We start from the raw sequence: 26,432 nt of genomic DNA, 5'->3' as shown, positions 1-26,432 counted from the left end.
GTCAGGATGCTCTCCATGGCTCCAAGCAACCCAGTCCAGTCGAAGATTCAAGCTTCTCTACTATGGAAACCACCTGGACAACTGAGAGCCTACACAGAAACTCCATGGTACCCCTGTAGAGGGAGTACATGATGGGGGTAGGGGCTCTTGCTTTCCTCAGTTTACGCAGAAAGTAGAGTCGCTGTTGGGCTTTTTTGGCCACATATGTGGTGTTGATGTTCCAGGACAGGTCTTGGGAAATGTGTACACCCAGGAACTTTGTGCTGCTTACCCGTTTCACTTCAGCGCCATTGATGGTTAGTGGAGCATGCTGAGCGGGCTCTCTCTTGAAGTCCACGACAATCTCCGTCTTCTCCACATTCAGGTGGAGATTGTTGTCCATGCACCACGTGGCCAGGCAGCTCACCTCACTCCTGTAGCTTGTCTCATCGTTGTTGTTGATGAGACCCACCACAGTTGTGTCATCTGCAAACATGATGAAGATGTTGGAGCTGGATGTAGGTGTGCAGTCGTGGGTCAGCAGAATGAAGAGGAGAGGGCTCAGCACACATCCTTGGGGAGCTCCTGTGTTCAGCATGATGGTGCTGGAGGTGTTGCTGCTGACCCGAACTGCCTGTGGTCTCCCCATCAGAAAGTCCACCAGCCAGTTGCCCAGGGAGTTGAGAAATTTCCACGTCCGCTGAAGTTAGGTCCGTGATTTTGTCCGTATTTCTGCAGATGTCGAGCAGAAACTCCCGGGAATAAGTGTGCCTTGAGATGTGAGGGTGCAACAAGTACAGTGATGAACAGACACACACTCTAAACATAAAAAAACACGAAACCACCATTGTGTTGGGAGTGAGAGGAGCCGCTGCTTGTGCACGCGCAGCCATGTTGCATTATCCATTAGTTTTGTTAGCAGTACTGAGCAGATAAGGAACTGGCCTGCCAGTATGTAGACCTGGTTAAGAATCCTACTTGTGCTTCCTGTCTGCGTCTTTGGACAAGAGACTTAATCTACATTGTCTGAATCCACCCAGTTGTAAATTGGTACCGGCCTTGGCTGGGGAAGTACCATATTTTCCTTATGTGTGCACCGAATATCAAAAATCTGTAAAAATGACCGACGATGTTGTCCTTGACCGTCGGAATATCGGACCATTTCCCGCTGACACAGGGACGTAATATGTAAAGTACGCACGCTGGCAGCGTAGAGTACGTACGCTGCCAGCGTACGTACTTTACATATTACGTAATGTTCTCTGATTGTTTTATCGCTGCCAGCGTACAAAACAATCAGAGAACATTACGTAATACAAAATGGATGAAATTCTACACACAATACCCAATAATGACAATGTGAGAAAGATTTTTTTTTTCTTTTGCAAATGTATTGCAAATAAAAAACTAAGAAATCAAAGAAATCACATGTACATAATTATTCACAGCCTTTGCCATGAAATTCAAAATTGAGCTCAGGTGCATCCTGATTCCACTGTTCATCCTTGAGATGTTTCTACAGCTTACTTGGAGTGCACCTGGGGTAACGTCAGCTGATTGGACCTTCCGGAAGGACAACAATGTCTGCAGCAATCCACTAATCAGGCCTGTATTGTAGAGTGACCAGACGGAAGCCACTTCTTAGTAAAAGGAACATGGCAGCAAGCCTGGAATTTGCTAAAAGGCACCTGAATGACTCTCAGCCAATGACAAAACTTCTCTGGTCTGATGAGACAGAGACTGAACTCTTTGACGTGACTGCCGGCTTCATGTTTGGAGGAAACCAGGCACCATCCCTACAGTAAAGCATGGTGGTGGCAGCATCATGCTGTGGGGATGTTTTTCAGCAACAGGAACTGGGAGACTAGTCAGGATTGAGGGAAAGATGAACGCAGCAATGTACAGAGACATCCTAGATGAAAACCTACTCCAGAGCGCTCTTGACCTCAGACAGGGGTGACAGTTCCTCTTTCAGCAGGACAATGACCCTAAGAAGATAAGATATTAAAGGAGTGGCTTCAGGACAACTCTGTGAATGTCCTTGAGTGGCCCAGCCAGAGCCCAGATCTGAATCTGATTGAAGATCTCTGGAGAGATCTGAAAATGGCTGTTCACCAACGCTCCCCATCCAGCCTGATGGAGCTTGAAAAGTGCTGCAGAGAGGAATGGACAAAACTGCCCAAAGACAGGTGCGCCAAGCTTGTGGCATCATATTCAAGAAAACCTGAGGCTGTAATTGCTGCCAAAAGTGCATTAACAAAGTACTGAGTAAAGGGTGTGAATACTTACGTACAGGTGATTTCTTAGTTTTTTCTGTTTTTTTTTTTTATAAAGATGCAAAAAAAAATTTAAAGCATTTTCATTCATGAATATACTACATTTTGGAATAAGGCTGCAACAGAACAAAATGTAGAAAAAGTGAAGCGCTGTGAATACTTTCCGGATGCACCGTGCCACAACCACTAGCTGTGCTCCTGTATGACCTCTGAACTTCCTTCTTTTCCCCACTAACTGCCTCCATGAATACTCCCTCGTCTGTCCAGAAGCTTACCTGCCCCTTTGGCTTTTGCCATTAAGGAGCTGTCATGAAAATGCTGCTGAAAATACAAGACTTTAAATGAGTTGAAGAATAATGGGGGGAAAAAAGAAGCAGAAGCTGCTCTCCCAAAGAGATGATCACTGTTTATGCGCTCTCCAGTGTTTGCACATGCACAGTGCGAGAGACGCTTGTAGCGCTTCAGCAGCGTGGAACCCTCACGACAGCCGACCAGAATATCAAACAGGTTTGAATTTCATCCGACCATACGACTGGCGATCGGGAGGTGGTTGTGAGAGGTTAAACGCAGCTTGTTTCTCCATGTACTCGTATACTACACGATGCAGGATGCGTGATTAAGCTGAAACTAGGCGTGACCCAAAAAGTTCTTGCACGAGTGAAAAATCGCCAAAACTCGCACAGTGTCAGCCCAGCTTTAGGAATCAAGTCTCTTCACAGCTCTCATCCTGGTACAAAACATGAAATGCTGTGAAAAGACAATCTGCAGACTGCTGAGCTGAGATGATGAAGGCAAAGATGTGTATGGAGAAGGAGGCTGACGGAGAACTGGGGTGGGCAAAGGTGCAATGCACAGACAAGGACACACGCAATGCAAGACAAAATGGATTAAAGATAGACTGTAACTGGAATGATGCAATTATCTTTACTCTAGCGCTGTGTATGGCTATCCACGTCTGCACCCAGCATTCTACAAATGAGCTATTTCCTTCACTGCTGTGGGAAAGAAATACTTAAATTCAATTTCTCTTTATCCCACCTGGTAAAGAACAGCTGCACCAACAGCAGTAGTCCACTGAAAATACAAATAACGATAATCAGTGTACTGTGTGTGAGCCAACAGTCAGAACGTGGTGGAACGTGTCTTTTTCAGCACTGCCAAATGTATTCACACAGCCTGCATTTGGTGTAATTAACTGTGCATTTGCCTTTCAACTAGTGCTTCACCTAATACTGGGTGAAGGTACCATGAACTATTCTACGTATTAACTGCCCAAGAAAAAGGAAGACAAATAGTAAACATCCTACTCAGATCCAGGTACTATATCAGAACCTTTACATTAAAGCAGGGGTTTGAATACCTACGAGCACCTGTCACAACAGTCAGGCTCCGTTGCAGAATATATATATATATAAACCGTGCATTAACTGAAAAGCTTACGTAAAGGTGTGAAATACAGATTTATTGCCACAGTGACTTGTTTTTAAACTATTAAGTGCATAAATTTTATTCACTTTAGACATGCTTCCCTTAGGTAGTATTATTAGACGGTATTGCTTAAATTTTCATTGTTACGCAGATGATACCCAGCTTTATCTATCCATAAAGCCAGAGGACACACACCAATTAGCTAAACTGCAGGATTGTCTTACAGACATAAAGACATGGATGACCTCTAATTTCCTGCTTTTAAACTCAGATAAAACTGAAGTTATTGTACTTGGCCCCACAAATCTTAGAAACATGGTGTCTAACCAGATCCTTACTCTGGATGGCATTGCCCTGGTCTCTAGTAATACTGTGAGAAATCTTGGAGTAATTTTTGATCAGGATATGTCATTCAAAACGCATATTAAACAAATATGTAGGACTGCTTTTTTGCATTTACGCAATATCTCTAAAATTAGAAAGGTCTTGTCTCAGAGTGATGCTGAAAAACTAATTCATGCATTTATTTCCTCTAGGCTGGACTATTGTAATTCATTATTATCAGGTTGTCCTAAAAGTTCCCTAAAAAGCCTTCAGTTAATTCAAAATGCTGCAGCTAGAGTACTGACGGGGACTAGAAGGAGAGAGCATATCTCACCCATATTGGCCTCTCTTCATTGGCTTCCTGTTAATTCTAGAATAGAATTTAAAATTCTTCTTCTTACTTATAAGGTTTTGAATAATCAGGTCCCATCTTATCTTAGGGACCTCGTAGTACCATATCACCCCAATAGAGCGCTTCGCTCTCAGACTGCAGGCTTACTTGTAGTTCCTAGGGTTTGTAAGAGTAGAATGGGAGGCAGAGCCTTCAGCTTTCAGGCTCCTCTCCTGTGGAACCAGCTCCCAATTCAGATCAGGGAGACAGACACCCTCTCTACTTTTAAGATTAGGCTTAAAACTTTCCTTTTTGCTAAAGCTTATAGTTAGGGCTGGATCGGGTGACCCTGAACCATCCCTTAGTTATGCTGCTATAGACGTAGACTGCTGGTGGGTTCCCATGATGCACTGTTTCTTTCTCTTTTTGCTCTGTATGCACCACTCTGCATTTAATCATTAGTGATCGATCTCTGCTCCCCTCCACAGCATGTCTTTTTCCTGGTTCTCTCCCTCAGCCCCAACCAGTCCCAGCAGAAGACTGCCCCTCCCTGAGCCTGGTTCTGCTGGAGGTTTCTTCCTGTTAAAAGGGAGTTTTTCCTTCCCACTGTAGCCAAGTGCTTGCTCACAGGGGGTCGTTTTGACCGTTGGGGTTTTACATAATTATTGTATGGCCTTGCCTTACAATATAAAGCGCCTTGGGGCAACTGTTTGTTGTGATTTGGCGCTATATAAAAAAATTGATTGATTGATTGATTGATAAATCTCAATGCAGAGGTACAGTGAAATCAAGCTGCAGTATTTTGTGGCATATAAGTTGCAGGGTTTGTTTTTTTTGTTTTTTTACTAGCTTGGGAAGTCTTGCTATTTATAGTACGGTGTGGCTTATATACAAAAAAAATCACAGATTCATAATTAACCCTTTAGATTCTGGGGGCGACGGGTTTTAGCTGTGCTAATGCTCCCCAGAACCATTTTCTGCAGTAAATATTCAAGGAGAGATAGGAAGGATGGAGGCAGCTGTTTACAAATTAGTATATATATATATATATATATATATATATATATATATATATATATATATATATATACACACACTCAACAAAAATATAAATGCAACACTTTTGGTTTTGGTCCCATTTAGTATGAGATGAACTCAAAGATCTAAAACTTTTTCCACATACACAATATCACCATTTCCCTCAAATATTGTTCACAAACCAGTCTAAATCTGTCAGTGAGCACTTCTCCTTTGCTGAGATAATCCATCCCACCTCACAGGTGTGCCATACCAAGATGCTGATTAGACACCATGATTAGTGCACAGGTGTGCCTTAGACTGTCCACAATAAAAGGCCACTCTGAAAGGTGCAGTTTTGTTTTATTAGGGGGGGATACCAGTCAGTATCTGGTGTGACCACCATTTGCCTCATGCAGTGCAACACATCTCCTTTGCATAGAGTTGATCAGGTTGTCAATTGTGGCCTGTAGAATGTTGGTCCACTCCTCTTCAATGGCTGTGCGAAGTTGCTGGATATTGGCAGGAACTGGTACACGCTGTCGTATACGCAGGTCCAGAGCATCCCAAACATGCTCAATGGGTGACATGTCCGGTGAGTATGCCGGCCATGCAAGAACTGGGACATTTTCAGCTTCCAAGAATTGTGTACAGATCCTTGCAACATGGGGCCGTGCATTATCCTGCTGCAACATGAGGTGATGTTCTTGGATGTATGGCACAACAATGGGCCTCAGGATCTCGTCACGGTATCTCTGTGCATTCAAAATGCCATCAATAAAATGCACCTGTGTTCTTCATCCATAACAGACGCCTGCCCATACCATAACCCCACCGCCACCATGGGCCACTTGATCCACAACATTGACATCAGAAAACCGCTCACCCACACGCCGCTACACACGCTGTCTGCCATCTGCCCTGAACACTGTGAACCGGGATTCATCCGTGAAGAGAACACCTCTCCAACGTGCCAAACGCCAGCGAATGTGAGCATTTGCCCATTCAAGTCGGTTACAACGACGAACTGGAGTCAGGTCGAGACCCCGATGAGGACGACGAGCATGCAGATGAGCTTCCCTGAGATGGTTTCTGACAGTTTGTGCAGAAATTCTTTGGTTATGCAAACCGATCGTTTCAGCAGCTGTCCGAGTGGCTGGTCTCTTGGAGGACATGCTGGATGTGGAGGTCCTGGGCTGGTGTGGTTACACGTGGTCTGCGGTTGTGAGGCTGGTTGGATGTACTGCCAAATTCTCTGAAACGCCTTTGGAGACGGCTTATGGTAGAGAAATGAACATTCAATACACGAGCAACAGCTCTGGTTGACATTCCTGCTGTCAGCATGCCAATTGCACGCTCCCTCAAATCTTGCGACATCTGTGGCATTGTGCTGTGTGATAAAACTGCACCTTTCAGAGTGGCCTTTTATTGTGGGCAGTCTAAGGCACACCTGTGCACTAATCATGGTGTCTAATCAGCATCTTGATATGGCACACCTGTGAGGTGGGATGGATTATCTCAGCAAAGGAGAAGTGCTCACTATCACAGATTTAGAGTGGTTTGTGAACAATATTTGAGGGAAATGGTGATATTGTGTATGTGGAAAAAGTTTTAGATCTTTGAGTTCATCTCATACAAAATGGGAGCAAAACCAAAAGTGTTGCGTTTATATTTTTGTTGAGTGTATAACGACCATCATGTGAAACTTGTAGAACTTGGAAGTACTGAAGTTTACAACACATGCGAAGCTTTGTGAAGTCCAAGCAGTGTTAGACAGCAGCACAAAATAAGTAAAACCAGCAGGATGCAGTTGTGTTGCAGTGTATTTATTTATTTATTACTTAGTTTGTCCAAATTGGCTTAGACTTATTTGACATATTTTTAACACTGCTTTCTGACCACTGCAGGAATTCATGTGAATGTGAAAACATGAGTTATTCTTCTTCAAAATACTGTGTGTTTAGTCTGGTACTAAATGTGACATCGTGACATCTCTGCAGGCACAGCTGAGGAAGCTGAAAACCCACAGCGCTGAGTAATCATCAACAGCAGGACTACAGCATGAGGCCCCAGTGGGCCAAATAGCACAAACACAATAACGTCAAACAAGGACAAACTTTACCATGACATTTCTCTGGACATTTGTCTCTGAGTGCATTTTATCTTAGAAGACAATAATAAAATTGCAATTCTACATGAAGCCACAACCTTTAAATGGAAATGAGTCATGACAATTTGTTTAAAACTTAAAAAGCAGTCAGCTTTTCACTATTCACCATCATCAAAAGAGGTAACATTCCTGGCTGTTTGTTTGTTGTTTACTTTGCTATTACTTCCACCAAGAAAGTAATAAAATCATCAGCGTTTATCATTTAGTTATTTGTCTGTCTGTTAGCAGGATTACGTCAAAACGTCTGCATGGACTTTGACAAAATGTTCACCACAGATACATGGAAGAACCCATTAAATTTTGGAGGTGATTCGGATCCGGATTCTGGATCAAGTTTCACCTTATATAAGCTTTGAAGGATTGCTTTTACAAGAATTACATCAAAACTACTGAACAGATATTGACAAAATTTTCAACACACATACATATTAGGCCATGGAAGACTCCATTAAATTTTGGAGGTGTTCCGGATCAGGATTGGCGGACGTCAGAAATCTCTGATTGCTCTTGTTTAGTATTTACATTTACTCTAACTACTGTGATAATTTATATAAAACTTTTTGGAGATGTTGGGGCTAGATGATGCACAACCTACAATCATCAACCTGTAATTAAATTTAGCTTGGGCAGTGTGTGTATTGTGTTGTGTAAAGCCCAGTGAGATGTGACACTGAGATATCCAAATAAAGCTGACTTTAATTAAAATGTGCAAAAGCAAACAATATGTTTTTGGAGCTGGACAAATATCTCTCCATTAAAGAAGGTCTTTATAATACCTTAGAACATAATAATAATAATAATAATAATAATAATAATAATAATAATTTATTAATTTATATAGCGCCAAATCACGAGTAATCACCTCAAGGCGCTTCACAAGCATTTAAAAGCAGAATAAAATGAAATAAGATTAAAATACAATAAAAAAATTTAACCATAGAAAATTAAAAGAAGTAAAATAAATAAAATGTATAAAAAAAAAAGACACACAATAAAACACTAATGATAAAACAGGGAGAAGAGATGTGTCTTCAACCTGGCTTTAAAAGTCTCCACAGAGTCCGACTGTCGTATTTGTGCAGGCAGATCATTCCACAGAGCTGCAGCGCGGTGATAAAAAGCTCTGTAACCCGCTGACCTTTTCTTCACCCTCGGGACACACAATAGTCCTGCACCCTGTGAACGCAACGCAGAGCCCTTGCCGGCACATAGGACTCAACCAGGCCAGCCAGATAGGGGGGTGCCAGTCCGTGAACAATTTTATAGGCCAATAGTAATACCTTAAAATCCAATCTCAAGGAGACCGGAAGCCAGTGAAGGGATTCCAGAACCGGCGTAATTTGATCAAACCTTCTGCTTTGCGTCAGAAGTCTGGCAGCAGCATTTTGAACCAGCTGAAGACCCCTGATGCTGGACCGTGGTAAACCAGAAAAAGCATTAAAATAGTCCAATCTAGAAGAGACAAATGCATGAATCAGAGTCTCAGTATCAGCCATAGCCATTTCTTAAATGAAAGAAAGCAGTCCTTGTAATGTCCCTAATGTGGAGGTCAAAGGACAACGCAGGAGCAAAAATTACCCCAAGGTTCCTCACTTTGTCAGTATGATGTATAACACATACATTATAGCTCCAATCAGTAACACACTGTGTTTTTTCAAGATTCTGAACTCTGATACTCAAAAACATTTTCACACAACTTGGTGAAAATAGAAAAGACACTTAACATATGCAGCAGATTTTTATAAAGCAGATACATTTTAAATAACACTGAGGGGGAAAGGGGGGGGACTTGACATAGGACTGGACTGTAACGAGTGCTTTGATAGTTATTCAGTGTGGTTATGTTTATTTTAGCACTCATCGTTTGGGCCGTCCTGCTTTAGACTCAAAAGCAAGGTCCTGCACACAGCACATTCCCATCTTACTGCAGATTTACATTAAATCATAAGGGATGTGTCAGTTTGAAGGAACAAAACAATATGTAAAATTAACATGAATTCATATGGTAATATATTCAGGATTGGGAAATGACAACAATATAACTGGGAAACATGTTTTTGACAAGACCGATATGGAAAGAGCAAAATAGGAAGAAAAGGTCTCCGCAGACAGACTAAAGAATGATGAACTATGAGCTGTATTTGAAATTTAAAACACTGAGTAATCTTCTCCAGAGCCAAAGTCCAAAGATTAACACAGAGACCCAAACACTGAACTCATTACTGATGAGTCACATGCAGATATTCATTATGAATTCAAAACAGTTCATCTAACAAATGATCTACAAGCTATTTAAACCAACAATGGGCACCACTGATGACATGACATCTGGGTCTAGGTTGAAAAGAACCACAAGCAGTAATTTAGCTTGACAATAAGCACAACACACACACTGAGATTTCTTCTGTGCTCTATTCAGCAGAACCACTCAACATAATGACATGTGCAGAAACTGTATTGTGCTGCTCTGTAATTAACTGGAGCCGTGAAGTCAAAACTGCCAACAGGTCAGCTGGCAGGAGATGAAAAGTAAAGTGACGCTACTCCAAAGGTGCTCAGATCTATTTATTTGTATTATTACAACATTGTATTATTTGTCTTTTAAGGACAAGGACAGTAGTACTAAAATATAATATGTAAAATGCAATTTTTATTTATTTATTTATTTTGTGATATGCTTATAAGAGAAATATAAAGAAAAAGCATAGCACACTCAAAATATTGATGTCCTGCCACTGTTTTATTTCATAATAACGTTTCGGCCAAAGGCCTTCGTCAGACTGCAGCTTCAGTTGGACCAAGTTACTATTTCTGCATATGCACCTCAGCAGAGGATCTTGGTGTGCATTTTTTACCTATTTATTATGCTTATAAGAGAAGCCACAAAACAAATCTGAATCCGGCAAATAAAAACACAGCTTACAGTACCTTTCCAAAGCTCCCCTTCCCAATGGCACGCAATATCTGGAAGTGGTCAAAGTTCACTGTGGAAGAAAATAGAAAAGAGACATTAAGCATTAACGTGACCTGCGTTTCTCAATAAAGATCATAATACCGTTGTGACAAAGTTGTTTCTCTTAGTACGTTAAGGCCAGGTCAATTTTTCCACCCCAGAGAATGGGAAGGTATTTACCCATATTGGTAAAATGACAAAACTATAATCCATCCATGTCACATGGATTAGAATACATTGATATCCGGATATGGATCACTTCCTAAATTTAATGGAGTCTTCCATGGCCTAATATGTATCTGTGGTGAAAATCTGTGAAGTAGTTTTGACGTAATCCTTCAAAGACTATATAAAGTGAAACTTGATCTAGAATCAGGATCCTGATCCAGATCACCTCCAAAATTTAATGGGTTATTCTATGTCCTAATATCTATCTTTCGTCAAAATCCGTTGGCGGACGTAATTATATTGTTGCTTAAACTGTATTAGAAAGGGTCATGAAATTACATGGAAATGGAGCCACACTTGACTGTATTCCAGTCTCAGGTTTGTAAATATATAAATCTGCAATGTATGAAGGTTTGTGTCATTTTCTTTTTTAAATGCACTTTTGAACACGAAATGCTGGTTTCAGCCAGAAAAAAACCCAACCACGTCATAACTGATAAACCTACTATAATGTGGACTGAGGAAGGTTAAATGGACTGCAATTATATAGCGCTTTTCCATCAGCATCAGATGCTCAAAGCGCTTTACAAATAATGCCTCACATTCACCCCAACTGAAGAACCTCTTCTTGGTCATCTGTGTGAATGATTTAGATGTCGTGTGTGTGTGTGTGTGTGCGCGCGCGCATGCCCCACAGGCAGATGTAAACACAGCAGGCATGATGTTGACTCATGTAACTCATCCTTAAAAGTCAACCCCTGACGCTCATATGTTGATCAAGGGAGAGAGCACATGCTGTTCTCCACCAGGCCGGCCCTATGCCAGCTGACCTATGTGTTTGCCGCCATGCTGAATGCACCGGTAAATCCCACAACTATATAGAGCTGCCAGGGAAAACGCACTCAGCGAGGTTTGGCCATTTTGTCTGTAAGATTGTCTGTAAGACTAATCCTGTGTGGATTCTCCCTGCTCAGTCATTTGAAAATGGATAATCCTCTCAATATGACACAGCACTGACTGCACAGGAACACAATTATACGTAACATGAACAGTGCTATATGTGAATTATTAAAAAGGATAAGTCATATATATATATATATATATATATATATATATATATATATATATATATATACACGAGGTCTATTAGAAAAGTATCCAACCTTATTATTTTTTTCAAAAACCATATGGATTTGAATCACGTGTGATTACATCAGACATGCTTGAACCCTCGTGGGCATGCGAGAGTTTTTTCACGCCTGTCGGTTACGTCATTCGCCTGTGGGCAGTCTTTGAGTGAGGAGTCGTCCACCCGCTCGTCGATTTTTTTCATTGTTTAGGAATGGCTCAGAGACTGTTGCTTTGTTTGATAAAATTTTTTTTCAAAACTGTAAGGCACAACTGAGTGGACACCATTCAATAAATTCAGCTGGTTTTCGGTAAAAATTTTAACGGCTGATGAGAGATTTTGGTCTGGTAGTGTCGCTTTAAGGACGGTTCACGGCGCCTGACGGCAATCTGCGCTTCGAGGCGGCAGCGTCTCACCGTTTCAAGTTGAAAACTTCCACATTTCAGGCTCTGTTGACGCAGTAAGTCGTCAGAGAACAGAGAACTTTCAGAAGAAGTCGGCATGAGGAGTTTATTCGGACATTCCATTGTTAACGGTCATTTTGTAATGAAAGAACGTGCGGGCAGAGTCGCATGTCGGGCTGGACCCGACCGCGGGGGGTCGCGGCAGGAAAAACACCTCCGTTGGAAATCTTAACGGGCAAGTTGGAACATGCCCAAGCTGTTAAACAATTTCTCAGTTACTCACTTGTTGAAAGCCATTAAAAGCCGCGTGAATTCTACAAATGGTTTTCAACACGGAGGTGTTTTTCCTGTCGCGGCGCACACAGATTTGCCGAGTCGTCACGGAAATGACTCGGCGAATTTGCGCGTATGTCTTTCATTAAAAAAATGTCCTTAAACAGTGGAATGTCCGCATAAATTCCTCATGCCGGCCTCTTCTGAATCTTCTCTGTTCTCTCACGATGTCCTGGGTGAATTAAGCCTTAAATTAGGATGTTTTCAGCTCGAAACAGGGCGACGACAGCGCCTACGTGGTCTCTTAGATAATAAACCGACCCTTTTATTTTTTTTTTTTAACTATATGGATTTGAATGACATGCGATTACACCAATCATGCTTGAACCCTCGTGCGCATGCGTGAGTTTTTTCACGCGTGTCGGTGACGTCATTTCCCTGTGGGCAGGCCTTGAGTGAGATGTGGTCCCGCCCTCTTGGCTGAATTCATTTGTTTCACACGCTGCTCGAGACGGCGCGCGTTGCTTTATCAACATTTTTTCTGGACCTGTGAGGAATATCCGAGTGGACACTATTCGAGAAATTAAGCTGGTTTTGTGAAAAGTTTAACGGCTGATGAGAGATTATGGGGTGTTTCTGTCGGTGTAAGGACTTCCCACGCAGCGGGACATCGTGCAGCACTTCCAGGCGCCGTCGTCGGCCTGTTTCGACCTGAAAACATCCTAATTTAAGGCTTAATTCACCCAGGACATCGTGAGAGAACAGAGAAGATTCAGAAGAGGCCAGCATGAGGACTTTATGCGGACATTCCACTGTTTAAGGACATTTTTTAATGAAAGACATGCGCGCAAATTCCCCGAGTCGTTTCCGTGACGACTCGGCAAATCTGTGTGCGCCGCGACAGGAAAAACACCTCCGTGTTGAAAACCATTTGTAAAATTCAGGCGGCTTTTGATGGCTTTCAACAAGTGAGTAACTGAGAAATTGTTTAACAGCTTGGGCATGTTCCAACTTGCCCGTTAAGGTTTCCAACGGAGGTGTTTTTCCTGTTGTGACCGCGACTCTGCCCGCACGTTCTTTCATTACAAAATGTCCGTTAACAATGGAATGTCCGAATAAACTCCTCATGCTGACTTCTTCTGAAAGTTCTCTGTTCTCTGACGACTTCCTGGATCAACAGAGCCTGAAATGTGGAAGTTTTCAACTTGAAACGGTGAGACGCTGCCACCTCGAAGTGCAGATCGCCATCAGGCGCCGTGGGCCGTCCTTACGGCGACAGTTACAGACCAAAATCTCTCATCAGCCGTTAAAATTTTTACCGAAAACCAGCTGAATTTATCGAATGGTGTCCACTCAGTTGTGCCTTACAGTTTTGAAAAAATTTTGATCAAACAAAGCAGCAGCCTCTGAGCCATTCCTAAACAGTGAAAAAACGATGAGAGGGTGGGCCACTCCTCACTCAAAGACTGCCCACAGGCGAATGACGTAACCGACAGGCGTGAAAAAACTCTTGCATGCCCACGAGGGTTCAAGCATGTCTGATGTAATCACACGTGATTCAAATCCATATGGTTTGAAAAAAATAATAAGGTCGGATACTTTTCTAATAGACCTCGTATATATATATATGAGTCATTAGTACAGATGCAAATAGCAATGCACTTCCCTCAGGGTCACTGTGAGCAAAAGCAGCCTGTACCAACAACTAAACCAGCGTGTAGCTTAATCATTTTCCAGACAGACTGTGGAGGGAACAACTATTTTTCAGTTATACAGTGACAGATTTGACAGGATTGTATGTTATTTTTATTTGTTTTTCCTGCATGGGGGGCTGATGCATGTTCCTACAACACAAAAGGAATCGCAGGGCGTTTCCCTGTGACAAGACTTTTTTCGCAAAATTTCTACTTTAATATTTGGTGCTGTTTTACACACACACACACTTCACTGAAAAGTGAATATGGAATATGGTATTTTTTTCACTAAGCACATAAGACAAACTATGCGGTGAAACAAAGAAATCCCACAGCAGTTAATGTATAAAAGGAGCATCGCCAAAAGGCTGAGCTGTTCACAAGCACAGATGGGGTGAGGATCACCACTTTGTGATCAACAGCGTGAAAAAATAGTCCAACAGTTTAAGAACAATGTTTCTCAACATTCAACTACAAGGAATTTAGGGATTCCATCATCTACAGTCCATAATATAATCAGAAGATTTAGAGAATCTGGAGAACTTTCTACACATAAGTGGCAAGGCCTCAGGCGGCACTGCATTAAAAACCGACAACATTGTGTAAAGGATCTTACCACGTGGGCTCAGGAACACTTCAGAAAACCATTGTCAGTTAACACAGTTCATCGCTACATCTACAAGTGCAAGTTAAAACTCTACCATGCAAACCAAAAGCCATACATCAACAACATCCAGAAATGCCGCGACCTTCTCTGAGCTCAAGCTCATTTGAAATGGACAGACACAGAGTGGAAAAGTTTTCAAATTGTTTTTGGAAATCATGGATGTCGCATGCTCTGGACAAAAGGGGAAAAAGACCATCCAGATTGTTACCAGCGCAAAGTTCAAAAGCCAGCATCTGTGATGGTATAGGGGTGTGTTCATGCACATGGCATGGGCAACTTACACATATCTGTGATGGCACCATCAATGCTGAAAAGTACATCCAGGTTTTGGAGCAAGACATGCTGCTATCCAAGCAACGTCTTTTTCAGGGTCATCCCTCCTTATTCCTACAAGACAATGCCAAGCCGCATTCTGCAAGTGCTACAACAGCGTGGCTTCGTAGTAAAAGAGTGCGGGTACTAGTCTGGCCTGCCTGCAGTCCAGACCTGTCGCTCATTGAAGATGAGTGCTGCCAATGAGGCAGACAGCCCTCCATTTGAGTGAGTGTGCAGTACATGTGGCTGCAAGTAAAAACCAGAGCAATGTCCCCTACAATCAATGGTCATGATGAGGGATGTCACAATTTGATTAAATCAGATAGGAATCAGTTAGATGAAGGCATTTTTTTGATTGAACAGTACCTGAAGACTGAGTCGCCAAATAAGCGCACGTTCACTCTGCTACGCTATGTAAAGTGCAGTGCAGTGCCAGCGCACCAAACAAAGCCATGGCTGCTGCTTCACTACCAATCTATGGTGCACATTTTAAAAGCACCTTAACACTCTCGATTGCTTTAAATGGACAAGAAGACTATTTTATTAACACAGATCATCAACAGTGAGTGAATCTCACTCTGTTTCAAATGATATGCAAAGCGATCAATGGTGCTCAGTGCTGCAGTTTTAAAAACAAATTTCACTCTACTTGAAATGTGCACCAAGTCTGTTTCTGACAGGAGGTGCATGTGATAGGCCAATCAGGTAATGATTTCCAAAAAAATTAATTTTTCACATCGTGGTGGCAATTTTTATCCTGCTTAGAGAGACAATACAGTCATGTATTACATGTATACAGTCATGTATACAGTAGAGTTCTACCTTAGAATTGCAATGTATTATAGAAAACATACCTTACTGAACTTTCATGTAGCCAAAGCAGCAAGAGGTTCAAAAGCCCACCTTTCCCATTCAAGTAAAGTTACACTTTTGATGGAATTTTAAAGACTTTTTTTTTTACGTATTGCTACTACTGCTACAACAACAACTAATTATTTTGAACAACTACGAGGTCTGTTAGAAAAGTATCCGACCTTTTTATTTTTTTCAAAAACCTGATGGATTTGAATCACGTGTGCTTGCATGAACCAACCTTGAACCTTCGTGCGCATGCGTGATTTTTTTCACGCCTGTCGGTTGCGTCATTTACTTGTAAGCAGCCTTTGCGTGAGGATGGCTGGAGTCTCTCTGCGTTTTTTCTTTGCAAGGAAATGGCGGAACGACTGGAGCAGCGCAACTGCATCAAATTTTGCCAGAAACTGGGCAATAGCCAGGTGGAAACCATTCGGATTATTCAGACGGCTTTCGGTGACGATCCTCTGGGCATCACACAGATTAAGGAGCAGTACAACCGGTTTAAAGATGGCCGCACAACGGTGGAGAGTGCGCCGCGCTCCGGGCGGCATCAACACGCTGAAACAACCGGATCATTTCCAAAGTGAACGCTGTGATGATGTGGGACCATCGTGTGATTATCCAAGAAATTGTAGAAGAGGCGGACATCAGCACTTTTTCGGCACATTCCACTGTGAAAGAAGATTTTGCCGTGAAAAGAGTGCCAGCGAAATTCATCAGCACGAAGCTGATGGTGCAGCAAATGCACCTCTGTGTTGAAGTCTCACAGGACATGTTGAAACATGCCCAGCTCGTCAACCATTCGGAAGATTCAGACGGCTTTTGGTGGTTTTTCAGTCATGTGACTAGCCGAGAAATTGTGGACAAGCTGGACATGTCAGGGCATGTCCTGTGACGCTTCATCACGGAGGCGCTGTTGCTGCGCCATCAGCTTCGTGCCGATGAATTCCGCCAATTCTGTACTAAGTGGAACCGATGAGCCATATTTTAAAGTAGAAATACATTCAATTAATTTTAATAAAAGTAAATGAATACTCACATAAATAAGTAGCTTGGATTAAAAGTTTTTTACTGCATGGCACAGCTTTTAAGGTGACAAGCATATACAATGGCTTGATGTTATTTGCATTCTGCTCTGTGCAAGTGTAATAGCTTGGAAAATACAAGTATCAGTTACCAGGTCTCTGTAATAACCAAAGAGAATCTCAAAACCAGCCCAAGACAGGAAAAAGAAGAAGAACAAAAACACAAAAGAAACCTCAATATTAAAACTTGAAGAAAAGAAAAAGCTGAAGTGGTCACAGGCAGCAGTATAATATATAATGCTCCCACACCAAAAATAATGAATTGGTGGCTTACACTGAGTCATTTTCTGGTCTTGAATTATGTAATACGTGCTTTGTACAAAGCATTAAACATAATATAAGTAACATGACAAATTCATGCAACACCAATACCAGCTGTATGAGATGGCATTAGAAACAAAGGTGTGCAGCTCAATGAGAACGTACGCACGTTCTCTACACAATATCACCCATTTAGAAAAGTGCAGACCACTGGGAATTTTTTAAAGATATTGTATAGAGTGATTTATTTAATACCAAGTTAAGTGAAATTAATCTCAAGAAAACAATAACTAAAACATATTTCACACAAAAAGAAATTCCTCTTACATCTGATACACAGAGAGCTCAATAAATACTCAACACCAACTGAGAATTAAAACGGCCGAGGTCACAGTATTGCAGAGATTCCTTGAAGAATGAGTCATTGCATTCAGGGAAAACAAAAGTAGCTCCACCACATTTCGCTGTCATTCAGAGCTGCTCTTTAGATTCAGTAGCAAAACAGGCTTGGCCGTTATCTCATTCTAAGAGATTCAATCGTGCAGACAAAGCACTTCTGTAACCACAGCTTAAGCATCAGATGATGCCTCCGCTACCCATGTGCCAGGCAAGAATTATGTGGGAGGCTTTATAAGTCTTTGATGTCACTAAAGCTGATGGTCACAGCTTACCACTAACTTAAATCACAAAACACTTGCAAAGTTGGTAAAGGAGTCTATAGCAGCACAAGTATTTTCTAATTCAGTACAGCTTCAACAAGCACAGTCTGAAATCTTTACCTGTGTGAGTCATCATTCACCATCATTTCCAATGTTTCTCTGTTGTCTGAAAAATTGTCTTTTGAAATAGATGGGATATCATTTCTAACTTAAAATGGTGCCTTTATTAAGTCAAATAAGTCAAATAGAAAGCGCATGCATTTGTACACCAAAGAAAAAACCTTCAACAGTGTACCCACCCTCAGTTAGAAAAACTGTAATTACCTTTATGTGATTTTCTGGTCAATATTTGCAAAAACAATCTTAGATACATACTCTCAATTATTGATATGGTCATTTGTGCATTTTTCAGGGAAAGTGGTGCTTGAGAGAAAGCAGTAGGTGGGTGGTAAGTAAAGTTGGATAGAAAGTTGTCTGCAGTCACTGAATTTGGTTCCAACAATCGCTGAGTGCTGCTCAGAACACTTTGACCAAAGCAAAAAACACTGCACACAGTGTAGTACTCATGAACAGTGAGAAAATATCTTTCTCACTTTCTAGGATGGAAGCTGACGACACACTGGGGCCATGTGCTGAGAGCGCTCCACAGGGGTTCTCATTGGATGGCTGAGTGCTGTGGATATTAGTATTTCAATAGAGGCCATTTCAAATGCTGTGCAAAGTGAGAGTTTGGGTCAATGTGTGCACTCATTTATTTGATACTGACTGAAAAACTATACAACCCCAGTTGCAATGAAGTTGGGACGGTGTGTAAAATGTAAATAAAAACAGAATACAATGATTTGCAAATCCTCTTCAACCTATATTCAATTGAATACATCACAAAGACAAGATATTTAATGTTTAATGTGCAAATATTTGCTCATTTTGAAATGGATGCCTGCAACATGTTTCAAAAAAGCTGGGACAGTGGTATGTTTACAACTGTGTTACATCACCTTTCCTTGTAACAACACTTAATAAGCATTTGGGAACTGGGGACACAAATTGTTGAAGCTTTGTAGGTGGAATTCTTTCCCATTCTTGTTTGATGTACGACTTCAGTTGTTCAACATTCCGGGGTCTCTGTTGTCATATTTTGTGCTTCATAATGCACCACACATTTTCAATGGGCGACAGGTCTGGACTGCAGGCAGAGCAGTCTAGTACCCACACTCTTCTACTACGAACCCACACTGCTGTAGCACATGCAGAATGTGGCTTGGCATTGTCTTGCTGAAATAAGCAGGGACATCCCTGAAAAAAGACACTGCTTGGATGGCAGCATGTGTTGCTCCAAAACATTCAGCATTGATGGTGCCATCACAGATGTGTAAGTTGCCCATGCCATGGGCACTAACACACCCCCATACCATCACAGATGCTGGTTTTTGAACTTTGCACTGGTAACAATCTGGATGGTCTTTATCCTCTTTTGACCGGAGGATACAACGTCCATGATTTCCAAAAACAATTTGAAATGTGGACTCATCAGACCACAGCACACCTTTCCACTTTGCGTCTGTCCATTTCGGGGCCAGAGAAGGTGGCGGCATTTCTGGATGTTGTTGATGTATGGCTTTCGCTATGCATGGTAGAGTTTTTACTTGCACTTGTAGATGTAGCAATGAACTGTGTTAACTGACAATGGTTTTCTGAAGTGTTCCTGAGCCCACGCAGTATGATCCTTTACACAATGATGTCAGTTTTTAATGCAGTGCCGCTTGAGGGATCAAAGGTCACAGGCATTCAATGTTGGTTTTCGGCCTTGCCACTTACGTTCATTTGCCATACATGGCAAATGAACTTACATATATGGCTTTATCACAGCCACTCTCTAGGTATAAACTGACGGAAAAAGCATGCGGTGCAGCTGCAACTTCATCACTGCAAGGTTTCATGACAAGAACAGAATGGGGGAAAAACTGTTTTTGAGCTATATTTGACACACAACAGGAAAAGAAATATCTCGCGATTAATCTACAAATAAACAAAATAGTTATGTGATGTATTGCTCATTTGTGGTGGAAAAGATATCACTGTGTTTATGTTCACCTTCTGTCAGTATTTTTGAGGTTCACCTGGCAGCCAGACTGAAAGCAAACTCATTCTGTAGTTTCATAGTGTTAAAGAATCCAAAAGGATGATGTACTGAGCATCATGACTGACCACCTGAAATTGTCTCCACTGCTGTTTTCATACAAATATGTGCTAAGTAACATATTGCGGTTGAGTATACACTGCCCTCCAAAAGTACTGAAACACTTGGTGTTTCACACATTTTAATTTGTTTATGCCTAATCAAATACAAAAAACAAAAAATACAAGAAATGAAAATTTCTAAAATTATCTTCCTTAAACCCAAACTCAAAGCACATCTCTACAACTTGATATAAATTAATTAAAAACATAAAAGCCAAGATGATGAGTTGCATAATTAATGGAAGGGTTTGGTATAATACCTGTAAATAATTAGTTTTATTGACAGTTTTCTTCAGACAAGTCAGGGGATGGATATGCGAACATTTCCAAGTCACTGAATATGTCTTGGACTTTATATCAGTTATGAAGAAATACAAACAGTATGGCACTTTATGGTAAATCTGTATGGAGTAGACAATTCTCAAAAACTGAGTGACTGTGCAAGAAGGAGAAGAGTGAAGAAAACCACCAAGACACTCAGACAACCCAGAAGAAATTATAGACTTCTCTGGCTGTGATTGGAGAAATTGTGCACAGTGCAAGCTTTGCATTTTGCATCACCAGTTATACAGCTTCATGGTTGATGTTACAGAGCTCTGTACATCAACAACTAGACACAGGAACAGTTTCTTTCCACAGGCCATCACATTGATGAACAATTTACCCTGCCAAAAAAAGCTCACTTATTCATATACCTCATGTACAACCTCAGTCTCGTTGTCTGTTTCTCCTTTACACATTTTCTATTGCACATTTTTATTGTGAATTATTTAGTGTTTATTTATACATGCCTGTACAGGGAGAGTACAGCACAACCCGGAGTCAAATTCCTTGTATCCTTTGATACTTGGCAAATAAAGGCTATTCTGACTTTCTGTTAGAATAACATACTTGAACCATGGACAAGCCTTAAAATTTACAGTCTGACAAATCTGTCCAGCAGAGTCACAGTACAATTTAAAGAGCAGATGTCTGAAAGTAGTAGAAAGAGCCTCTAAAAGTGCTTTGTGCTACAAAAACCACTAGTTAGCAGCACAGATTAAAAACTGTTGTCTGCTAACACATTGAATTACCTCATGTTACCTTGATATCATGTTATCGATTGGTAACTAGGGCTCTGAATCTTTCATTATTACACGATTTGATTCAATTCAGATTTTGATTCATGGGGGATTGGATTCAAAATCAACTTTCAATTTAAAACAATTTCAAATTAATTCAGTACAAAGAGCTACTAATTTCAGGAGCTATTCAAGTGTGCTGCAGTGTGCAAAGAAAGATAGTGTGGCAAACTATACCATGAAAGCAAAGTTTGTCTAAGATTATATAGTCTTAAATTTGTATTTTATATATATATATATATATATATATATATATATATATATAAAATCATAAAAGGCTCCAATCTGTCACTGATGTTAAAGGGGGCAATACATGGTATTAAGAACAGTAAACCTTTGATCAGGGTCATTTAAGGGTGCACAATATATCCATTTTAAATGGTACATGGTATAAATTTGGACCCCACTGACTAACCGTGATAACGCCCGCTGAGTTTTTCAATCCAGGAAAACTAGTCTGTGAAGCGTCTGTGAACCACTGCTCCTTTACTGCGGAGGGGAGGGAGGGTGTACTGAGCTAAGGTGCGTCTCTCACTGAGACGAGGAGTGTTACTTTGCAGTTCTGTCGCTGAACACTGCAAAGCCAAGGCAGCAACGTGCAATATTTGCAAAGCTGTTTATTTATCGCTCCATTTTGATAAAACTAGTGCATCATATTTGAAAGATCTTAAGCAAAAATTTATTATTACATTATATTGAATTTGAAATGGTAACAGATACAAAATTTCTTGGTGTTTATATTGATGATAAATGAAGCCAGAAAACACATTAATTATGTTCAATCTAAAATGTCAAAAGTCATTGCAATTCTTCCTCTCCCAACATTCTTTGTCCATTTTGTATCATACATTACTTGTTCCATATATGATGTATTGTGTTGAGGTTTGGGGAAATACATATAGACCTAATACTAATCCAATATTTCTGTTGCAAAAGACAGCTGTAAGAACTATCAGTAACAAGCCATATGAGCCAATAAATCTGTTATTTGCATGTTTACAAATTTTAAAATTCTGGGACTTGGCTGATTACATCACAATGCAAATGATGTATAAAGTCAAAAGTAAACTTCTGCCTCAACATGTCCAAGATCTGTTTAAAATGAGGGACTCCAGCTACAATTTGAGAGAGACATTATTATTTGAGAAATTAAAGATCCAAACTACTGTAAAAAGTCCTTGTGTTTCAGTTAAAGGTGTTAATATTTGGCAAAATTGTCCTGATAATATTAAATTACTTGGTACCTTAGTTGTCTTTAAAAGGCTTTACCAAAATAATATACTTACCCATTATAGTTTGAATAATTAGGTTTACCATTCTTGTTGTGCTTGGGTTTGTGCACTGTTGCTCGTTTTGTTGTGTTTTGAAATTCTGGTGCAATGACTGAGTTGTATTGTTTGTGCACAGTTGGTTTGTATTGTTGTTATGAGTATGTACATTTATATATGTATACATTATTTTTTATGATATAAGGGGAGGGTATTTACAAGCTATGCTTCTGCCTTCACCCTTTCGGCCACACGGGTTCATTGTACGTTGTACTTTTTATGAGTTTTGTTAATGTCTGTCTTGTTATTCTGTGTGCTGAATAAATTAAATTCATTCATTCATTTCAGCGGACACTCCAGGTGGGGGCAGACAGCTCCGTAATGACCTGAATCAAACATTTAGGAAAGCATCACATTAAATAATGCAAGGATTTTTTTTAACCAGAGAAGAAAGACAAAATCAGCCAGGGAACAACAATTTACCCAGACTGAGTTCAAATATGAGTAAATTAAGTATTTTTATTCTTTTTTTTTTTTTTTTTTTTTTTTTTTGGTTTTGTGTTGAGTTTTGTAAATGGGGAAATGCTCTGAAAACACTTCATGTATTCAGGGCAGGTATGCCAACTTTTGTTCAAGAGATGAAACTTCAGCCACTGACCCAACAATAAATAAATGTATTTAATTCTTTCACCAAAACATCAAATCTAGGCTTGCATCTTAGATGTACCTTCTGGCAAATCGTTGCTGTAGATTTGAGATATGCACAATAAATGTTCTCAAAATTACTTTATATTTATTTGTTTTTTTTGTTGTCATTTTTTCTTTTTTTTAATCAATTTACCATTGCTAAGGGACCAATTCAGAAAAACATCATTTTTACACTTAAGTTTATATTGTGATATATACCCTGAAGGGATTCGATTTATACAGCAATATGAATTTTAGGTGATTTCTTCCAGCCCTAGGGTCATTTGGGTAGTTTCTGTTGTCATTATGATTTAAGAAGAGTAAACAGTTGTTTGACAATAAATGGCTTCACCCAACCACTAACCCTGAGTGGAAAAAAAGTTTTTGTATCATTCATATTGACTGGCCAAAATATCAAATATTCTACCAGGGTATGTAAACTTTGGAGTACAGCTGTATTTGGATTGACATTAATGTTCTTGCAGTGTGTCCTATGCAATGATGTTATCTTGAACAATCCAATTATCAGATCATACTCTGAACTGGCATATACTCATTATTAAATACCCTTTCATGTGACATATCAAGGTAAGACTATAAAAACATTGTGACATAAAATCACCCACTTTCCTAAATACACCATGGAAAACACCAACTTGCCATGACTCCTGAGTTCCAGAGACACAATCTTTCAAAGCAATTATGTCATGATCTGACTTTTTATATTATGCTTTGTTCCATTTAGTTCTGCTTAGTTTAGTTTGATTTGGATTTCTGTGTGTGTGATTTCTGTTGTTGGGTTTTGCTTGGGCTTTGTCTTTCCCTATCTCTCTTGTCTGTCTCTCTTGGTCCATGGTGGTGGACGGTGCACACTGTCTGGGCCACACCCTGTTCTGGAGCTTTCCACACACCCGTTTCTAATCTGCAGCTCATCACCTGGGTGTATTTAAGCTTCACTGTTTGCATTACTTCTCCGCCTTGTGCCTTCGCTTCCAGCTCTGTATTCCGTGTTTTCGAGTCCATGCTGTGTTTTGACCACCTGCCTGTTTGTTTGACCACGTCTACTGTCTGATGATTTTGTTTTGTTTGCTGATTTTGGACTGCCTTGCTGTGTACCAGACCCCACTGATTCATTCAATAAACAATCTTAAAAACCAGAGCTTTGTTGTTGAGTCCAGTATTTGTGTCCAGGCGTCTCTGTCCACCAAACGCAAAAAATTATCTTCATCTTGACTGCCTTTTATTATTATGTAAGATGAAACACCACTAGCACACAGAACAAGAATCAATAGGCAACTTGAATGTCAATCCTGGCTTTTAATATATATTGAACATATTAAAAGCCAGAAACAGTAATGGAATGGAATGTTTATCACACAAAGATAACATCAACATATTTGATATATCAATTCAAGGTTTTGCCCTACTACTATCCATGCCTACTGGCTGACCATATATGAACTTTTAACAAGTACAAAATAATGAAAGGAAGCCAAGAACTGCTACAGGCAGCTCTCCCTTTTATTCCCATGTTATGGCATGTAATAAGCAAAATGTACAAAGCTCCTTATAATAACTGATATATGATGACTGAACGCGTAGTTAATGTCAAAACAGCAGCAGCATTATTTTACTTTGAGCGACAAGTTAGTGCAACGTACTGATTGTCAGCAAGCTAAGAGAGTTTTGTCAGTTTTCCTAAAACGGACTTGTGGGATCATTTTTGTTGTTCTTTTTTCCAACTCTAATCATATTAATACATCATAATACATAATTTTAAATACTCTGTTCAACTTAAACAATTGCTTCATTTATAAGAAATTCTTTCTTGGAAGGAAAACAGTTTCGGAAAGTCATCTAGTACCTAAGAACAAATCCTGACAATTTCATGCATCTAGCATGAATAGTTCAAAAGTAATGACTTACTGAACTTAACATCTTTTTCCGTGCCACTCATTTTTGCAGTAAAATCAATGTCACACCCTATTTTTAAAGCCCCAATAACTCAAAATGAATAAAGATATGAGGTTGAAATTTTATATGATGTTTAGTGGGAGTTGTAACATTATTTTGTCAAAGTATTAAAAAAAAATTGTAGATGGTCAGTCCAGAACATTTTCTGAAATCTGGTGATCTGAGGTGGATTTGTCCTTACGTAATGCCACCTGCAGTAGATGTCTGGGCTGGTAATGCATTAAATCTTACATAATTATAACCAGTTAATCTCACTATATGCCCTCATAAGTTGGAGATGTACAAGAAGATAGCATTGTTTTTGAGTTATGTTAAACTACAGGGGGTGGACTCATCTATCTATCCACCTGTCTACTCATCCATTCATCTTTCCACTCTTTTCCAAAGCCTAGGAATATTTTCATAGGGGAAAAAGAAGAAGTAAGCCTTAAGCAGGCCCTGGGGGTGGGGGGGTTTGGTGTGGGAGTAGGGAGTACTGGATTCGCTCCAACTTGCGATCGCTCCAACTTGCGATCTGTTCTCTATATGACCAAAGTAGGAGCTGTATCCACAATCTCAGCATTACATCAGACTTGTTTTCAGTGGGAGTTAGACTCTGCCAGGATTACCTCTTGTCACCAATCCTGTCTGTGATGTTCACGGACAGGATTTTAAGGCGTACTCAGGGACTGAAGGATGTCTAGTTTGGTAACGTCAAAAAATATTTTATCCATCTTTTGGTGTTCAGGCTTGAAGCTCAGAATCAAATTTAAATCAGATATGCGCATTAACTAGATTTTTACTGGCACTAGTCTGACTCAAGGTGCCTTGATATATTATTATATTATATTATATATTTATATGTATACTGTTAATCATAATAAACAAATCCATCCATCCATCCATCCATCCATCTATTTTCTTCCGCTTTATCCAGAGTCGGGTCGCGGGGGCAGCAGCTCAAGCAAAGCCGCCCAGACCTCCCGATCCACACACACCTCCCCCAGCTCCTCTGGGGGAACCCCAAGGCGTTCCCATGCCAGCCAAGAGATGTAGTCCCTCCAGCATGTCCTGAGTCTTCCCTGGGACCTCCTCCCAATGGGACGTGCCCGGAACACCTCTCCAGCGAGGCGTCCAGGGGGCATCCGGAAAAGATGCCTGAGCCACCTCAACT

At 40.4% G+C, this 26,432-nt stretch overlaps 1 protein-coding gene across 1 annotated transcript in view; it reads right to left on the bottom strand.

The window, feature by feature from the left end:
- Positions 1-26,432, bottom strand: part of LOC117522783 (serine/threonine-protein kinase 32C-like) — a 289,895-nt gene that overhangs the window by 89,067 nt on the left and 174,396 nt on the right. The window contains exon 2 of the mRNA XM_034184170.1: positions 10,454-10,509. Coding sequence (XP_034040061.1) covers positions 10,454-10,509 — 56 coding nt within the window. The remainder of the gene's footprint in view (positions 1-10,453; positions 10,510-26,432) is intronic.

This window comes from Thalassophryne amazonica, chromosome 13, assembly GCF_902500255.1.
Source record: "Thalassophryne amazonica chromosome 13, fThaAma1.1, whole genome shotgun sequence".
Classification (NCBI taxonomy): domain Eukaryota; kingdom Metazoa; phylum Chordata; class Actinopteri; order Batrachoidiformes; family Batrachoididae; genus Thalassophryne; species Thalassophryne amazonica.
This window is presented reverse-complemented; position numbering and strand designations above follow the sequence as displayed.